General features: G+C 44.6%; 2 protein-coding genes across 2 annotated transcripts in view; both read left to right on the top strand.

Moving 5' to 3' along the window:
• The window catches only part of LOC112451394 (titin), a gene marked incomplete at its 3' end in the record, with an annotated part of 470,585 nt that overhangs the window by 295,091 nt on the left and 168,626 nt on the right, over positions 1-6,868 (top strand). The gene's annotated exons all lie outside the window — the stretch shown is intronic.
• Positions 5,172-6,868, top strand: part of LOC108251290 (heat shock 70 kDa protein 12A) — a 20,448-nt gene continuing 18,751 nt past the window's right edge. The window contains exon 1 of the mRNA XM_017441538.3: positions 5,172-5,343. Coding sequence (XP_017297027.1) covers positions 5,307-5,343 — 37 coding nt within the window. The 5' untranslated portion in view covers positions 5,172-5,306. The remainder of the gene's footprint in view (positions 5,344-6,868) is intronic.

Raw genomic sequence — 6,868 nt, forward strand, 5'->3', positions numbered from 1 at the left:
ACTGAATTAGTGTTAGTAAGTGTTAAATTATTAACTCCAGCAGATTTGATATTTGACACTTTATAAGAGTTAAGGTACCAACTCTCCAAAAAGAGTTAAATTAACACTTTCTGGTGTGGACCCATATAGACACTTTAAAAGTGTTGAAATCAACTCTGACAGTGTTAATCTGGGCCTCCTGGATTTGCTGTGTAGACAATGCTATTAACCTGGCCCACCATTTCATCCTGCAACATCTGGACACCCCAAAAGCCTACGCCAGGATCCTGTTTGTGGACTTCAGCTCTGAAATCAACACAATCTTGCCACACCTGCTCCAAGTTAAGCTCTCTCAGCACAATGTGCCCGACTCCATCTGCAGGTGGATCACCAACTTCCTGACGGATAGGAGGCAGTACGTGTGGCTGGGGATGACCATCTCGGAGACTCGGACCATCAGCACCGATTCCCCCAAGGGCTGTGTACTTTCACCTCTGCTCTTCTTTCTCTACACCAAGTGCTGCACCTCCAGCCATGAGTCTGTAAAACTGATCAACGACACCACCGTCATCGGTCTGATCTCAGACGGGGAGATGAGTCTGCTTACAGGACGAAGGTGGATCGGCTGGTGTCTTGGTGCAGCTCAAATAACCTGGAGTTTAACACCCAGAAAATGGTGGAGTTAATTGAGGATTTCAAGAAAGCCACAGACCCACCACGCCCTCTCGTTGTCAAGGACCTCACCATCGCCACTGTGGATTCCTTCCGCTTCCCGGGTATCACCATCACTCAGGACCTCAAGTGGGAGCCGACCATCAGCTCAATCATCAAGAAAGCACAGCAGAGGATGTTCTTCTCACAACAGCTGAGGAAACTCAAAATGCCAACTGAGCTGATGGTGAAGTTTTACACAGCTGTCATTGAGTTCATCCTCACCACCTCCATCACCGTGTGGTACACTGGGGCCACGAGCAGGGACAAACAAAGACTGCAATGCGTTGTGCGCTCCGCCGAGGAGAGGGTGATTGGCTGCAACCTCCGACCCGTACAGGACCTGCACTCCTCCAGGACTTTAGGACGAGCAGGTCGAATTGCAGCTGACCCCTCTCACCCTGGACACAGCCTGTTTAATTTTCTCCCATCAGGCAAAAGACTACGGTCCATCCGGACCAGAACTTCCCACCACATGAACAGCTTCTTTCCCTCTGCCACTAAACTGCTGAACAACAGATAACTGACTATAGCACAACACAGCCACTTTATCCACGGCAGTGGCTCAGGAGGTAGGGGTTTGTCCTGTAATCGGAGGGTTGCTGGTTCGAGCCCCCGCTCCAGCTGTCTCAGCCATCGTGTCCTTGGGTAAGACACTTCACCCGCCTTGCCTACTGGTGGTGGTCAGAGGGCTCGGTGGCGCTGGTGTGATGGCAGCCTCACTTCTGTCAGCCCGCCCCAGGGCAACTGTGGGTACAATGTAGCTTACTGCCATCAGTGTGTGACTGTGAGGATGAATGGGTGAATGATTGTAGTGTAAAACGCTTTGGGGTCCTTGGACTAGATAAAGCGCTATATATAAGTGCAAGCCATTTACCATCTACCTGCTATTATGCACATGTACACTTTAAATAATTTCTTTTTTCATTGTCTACTTATTCATTTGTATTTGTTTTATTTGCACCATTACACCAAAATTATTTCTTAGCCTGCTAACTTGTTTACTGGCAATGCAGTACCAGTTATCAGATACCCTGCTGGTATAATAACCTGGCCAAAAAAGGAGATAGAAGCCTCTGACATCAAGACACGAAAGCTCCTCACAATGCACGAAGGGTTTCAACTTAAGTCCAGCCCCCTGAGACTGTGCAATAAGAGAAAGGAGGGAGGCAGAGAACTAGTGAGCATCAGTGCCTGTATACAGGATGAAACAACCAAGATCCTGGAGTCCATCAGGAAGAAAGCCTCCAATGATGATCTGCTAAGAGAACATCTCAGGCAGCAGAAACATAATGTGGAAGAGGAGAAAGAGGAACCATCATGGAACAACAAGCCCCTGCACGGCATGTACCACCGGCAGATTGAGGAAGTGGCTGATATCAACAAATCCTACCAGAGGCTAGAAAGGGCTGGACTGAAGGACAGACAGAGACACTAATCATGGCAGTACAAGACCAATAGAGGCCAGGGTCTATCATACCAGGCAGGACCCAAGATGGAGGCTGTGTAAAGATGCCCCTGAGACAGTCCAGCACATCACAGCAGGATGTAAGATGCAGGCAGACATAGCAAACATGGAACACCATAACCAAGCAGCTGGAATAGTGTACAGGAACATCTGTACCGAGTATGAACTGGAAATCCCACAGTCGGGGGAGTGTGGGGATACTCACAAACAACAGTTAAGATTACCTGACCTTCTTGGAGTCTCTGGATGGTGTCTATAAAGGGGTGCTGTCTGGGGACTCTATTGTTCTCTTGGGTGATTTCAATGCCAATGTGGGCAATGATGGTGTTATCTGAAAGGGGGATGGCCTTCCTGATCTTCCTGATCTGAACCTGAGCAGTGTTCTTTTATTGAACTTCTGTGCTAGGCATGAGCTGTCCATAACACTATATGTTTGAGCATAGGGTGGGTTATAAGTGTACTTTGTACCAGGCCACCTTAGGCCAAAGGTTGATGATTGATTTTGTAATCATGTCATCAGACCTGCAGCCCTGTTTTGGACAGTGGAGCAAAGAGAGAGGCAAAGCTATCAATTGATCACCACCTGGTGGTGGGTTGGATCTGGTGGCAGGGAAGGCTGCTGGACAGACCTGGTAAACCCAAACAAGTAGTGAGGCTGGACTGGGAATGTCTGGTGGAGCCCTCTGTCCAAGATCTTCAACTCCAGGAGAGCTATTTTCAGATGTCCCAGGAGAGGTCAGGGACATGAAATCTAAATGGGCCTTTATTGCAGATATAGCTATCGATATAGCTATGCTGTGGCCTGAAAGTCATTAGTGCCTGTCAGAGCAGCAACTGGAGGACCAGCTGGTGGACAACAGTGGTGATGGAGGCCGTCAAAAAGGCCTTTAGGGATGGTTGTCCTTGAGGATACCCAAAGCAGCTGACAGGTACAGGGTGGCCAGAAGGTATGCACTATATGCGGTGAATAGGGACGCGTGCTGGAAGGGGCACTTAAGCAATGATGGAAAAAATATTTTGGCATTTTCTGTATTTAATAGCTGTTTGTGCATGTGTAAATGATATGATCAATAACAGGGGCACGTTACTGATTAGGCGCCCCTTTGCTTCTTCACCCGCCCTCTTGTTGCCCCTCCTCACACACTATAGGCGCTCCAGCATGCTCCCTCGATTGTTTTAATTAAAATCTTGTTGTCATCTGATGACAGGGAGCTAAAGATGGAGATGCAGAAAATAGAAGAGGGAGAAACATAAAGATGTTGTAGGGATGAAAAAAGTTTTTCAAAGTGGTTAAAAGACAGCAGGTAGTTCTGTCAGAGCATCAAGAGGATTTGAAATGTTCAGGCTCACTAAAGCTACAAGTAATTAGTAAAATGACAAGTTACAACTGATTACTGATCAGTATTTACAATATAACAGATCATGACAGGAAAAATAAAGGAACTTGTTTGTGTTATTTTGTTGTTCAGACAGTAATCATTTGTTGAACTCGATGGTGAATCATAAAGCAGATAAATGATAGAAACTGGGAGTTTAAATGTCTCCTCTGGAATATAACTCCTCAGAGCTGCTGGGATGAATCTGATCAGATGAAGCGTCCAATCAGTAACTGATACCCAACAAGGATATCATTTAAAATTAAAACTTCATGCTTTTCATATGTGGTTTGACTGCTGTGTTTTTAAACTTCCTGTCATTCAGCTGAGAGGACGGAGGGACAGAATCAGGACAGACAGGAAGGAGACAGGTTGGTTCAATATAAGCTGGAAGTGTAGAAACAGCCACTTAATACCAAAAGATTCATTTTTAAATATTATTTATATTAGAAAAGTGCCTTAGAAAGATGTGTAATTTCTTTAAAGCTATTAAATAATACTTAGAGGAGACAGACATGAGGTCAGTGATCAGCTGCTGGAGAGGACCTCAGGAGTAATTACTGCAGGCAGACATGACAATCAGCCACCACAGAGGAGAATGTGGAACAGAGAGGTCCAGAGGACAGGAAGTGGGGGACTCATTGACTCACTAAGGAAGTTCATGGTTGAGAATGACCCACAGAGATGTTCAGATGGGCCAAATTCAAGATCAGCTATTGTATTTTATAAGTCCATGAATAAGACTTATACACAAAAAATTAAAAACAGGGAAGGACCCTTGTAATGTGTCTGCATATGGAAAGTAGGTAGTTGCACTCCTGGATGGTAGGATGGAGCGGGATATGGATCGACGGACCGGAGCCTCGTCTTCAGGAATGAGGGCGTCCATCTATGTTCCAACCCTTACCTGTGGTCATGAGGTTTGGATCATGACTGAAAGAACAAGATCCTGAATCCAAACAGCTGAAATGAGCTTCATTCGTAGGGTAGCTTGGCTCAGCTTTAGAGATAAGGTGAGGAGCTCCAGGGGGAGCACAGAGTAGAGCCGCTGCTTTTGTGCATCAAAAGGACCCAGTTGAGGTGGTTTGGGCATCTGATTTGGATACCTCCTGAATGCCTCCTTTTGGAGGTTTTTTGGGCAAGTCCCACTGGGAAGAGACTTTTGAGCAGACCGAGAACTCACTGGAGGGATTATGTATTCTCTCTGGCCTGGGAATGCCTTTGGATCCCCCAGGAGGAGCTGGACTGTGTCGCTGGGGAGAGGCAGTTCTGGGTTTGGTTTATATCATGGATTTTTTGCCGACCCAACCATGGATAAGCGGTAGAAGATGGATATATATATATATATAAACTAGAAAGCATAGTTTCCTCCAATGATTGGGGTGACCAAAGGCCACCATTGGCCACGCCTGGCTCCAGTGAATTATAAAATTCAGTAAGATACTCCTAAAATACAGTAAATACTCTATTTTAGGAGTATATGTTTGCAGTGGTGATCTCTTTATTACTATAATATAGCAATATAAACATAATGTTTCTAAAAGTGTAGAAGAAATAAACTCCTGAGTCAGTTGGTGTAAAAGCTGATCAGCTGGTTTCTTCACATTCCAGCTGCTGCTGTGGAAACAGTTCAAGAAAAAAAGGTTTCACTGGATGACAGGAGATTGTTAGCAGAGGAAACAGGAGCCAGCAGGCAGTTTTCTGTTAAAAGATGTTTGATCAATCTTTTAGAAGTAATTTGTTGAGGACTTGATGTTTGTGTTGCCAGGAAGATGAAGGTATTTGCTGTGTTACTGATGCTTGTGCACGGTAAGATATCCCTCCTCTCTGAAATCATCTGTTTATAAAGCTGTTATTCCTTTAACAATATTTGTTCTTTCTGTTTAGGACAGTTTAATTTATAGGTCATCTCCCAAAACTTTTTGTGGGCTTTTCTGTCACAGAAGGACATTTTACCTGTAACCTTTTCAGCATGTGGTACTGACAGGGGCAAATATTTCTGATATATGGTATTTTATTTTCTGCTGTAACGACTCACAGACAGTTAGAGGCATAACGTCAGTCATAAGTATGTATTAGTAGATATTAGGTACACTTATAGTAATAGTATGGGTGTAACAGGACCTCATGCCACAAGATCTTACAAGATTAGAACCCCATGAGATTTCCTGTCACATTAAAAACTATCTCCTAACTTTGTCTGGTGAAAACCTCTCAACCATTTTAAATTGGTTGTGAGGCAGCAGTTTAAACAGAGAGATCAGGCACTACGACCAGCTGTACCGTTTCTAGCATTACAGTTCTGATGACTGACAGTTAAGAACAATTATTGTCAGGATTTGGGTTTTGTTTGCGTTCTGTTTTGTATTTAGGGTTATTGTTTCTTCGTGTTTCTGGTTATCCTGTGTTCAGTTTGGGTTTATTGTTTCTTTTAATTTGTGATTTGGCTTAGTTTTGTCTTTGTATAGTTTTTTCCTCCTTGTGCCCTCTGTGTTCTCTGTCATCATTCACTTGTCCTCAGCCAATCACTTGTTTGCCTGCCACGTCCATCACCTGTGCCCACTTCTCCTAGTTACCTGCAGTCTTTTATACCTGGTCATTTCCCTCACTTGTCACTGGTTTGTTGTCACTTCTATGGGCTGTCTGGTTTTCCTTGTGTCTTGTGTCTTTGCCATCCTGCATTTTGTAAGTTTGTGTTTTTTATTCTTTCATTTCTGCCATGTGAGCCTTATGGTTTTGTTCTTTTAAATAAATTAGGGTTTTTTTGAGTTCTCAGTATGAGTCTGCATATTGGGTTCACCACACTCATGAAGCCCGACATTTATATCCAGATCCTGAGGTTTTACTCATAATTAAATAATCTATTCTCTATAAAGTAATTAAAACATCTTTATTGGTGATCTCAGGCCAGTTTCACGTCATTCTCCCAGTGACTGCTTATAAATAGTAAATGGTGCAGCACTTGTTTAGCGCTTTATCTAGTTCAAAGACTCCAAAGTGCTTTATGCTACATTCAGTCATTCATTTATTCATTCACCGACTGATGGTGGTGAGCTACATTGTAGCCACAGCTGCCCTGGGGCGGGCTGACAGAAGTGAGGCTGCCATCACACCGGGCCCTCTGACCACCACCAGTAGGCAAGGCAGGTGAAGTGTCTTGCTCAAGGACAACAGCTGAGACTGTTGGAGCGGGGGCTCACAGGGCTCCTGCGCCACTGTTGCCCAATTATAGACAGTTTTGACTGCCTTAGTATATCCATCCATTTATCCATCTTCTTCCTCTTATCCGGGGTCGGGTCGCGGGGGCAGCAGCCTAAGCAGGGAGACCCAGACT

The sequence above is a fragment of the Kryptolebias marmoratus genome, linkage group LG6, assembly GCF_001649575.2.
Source record: "Kryptolebias marmoratus isolate JLee-2015 linkage group LG6, ASM164957v2, whole genome shotgun sequence".
NCBI lineage: Eukaryota > Metazoa > Chordata > Actinopteri > Cyprinodontiformes > Rivulidae > Kryptolebias > Kryptolebias marmoratus.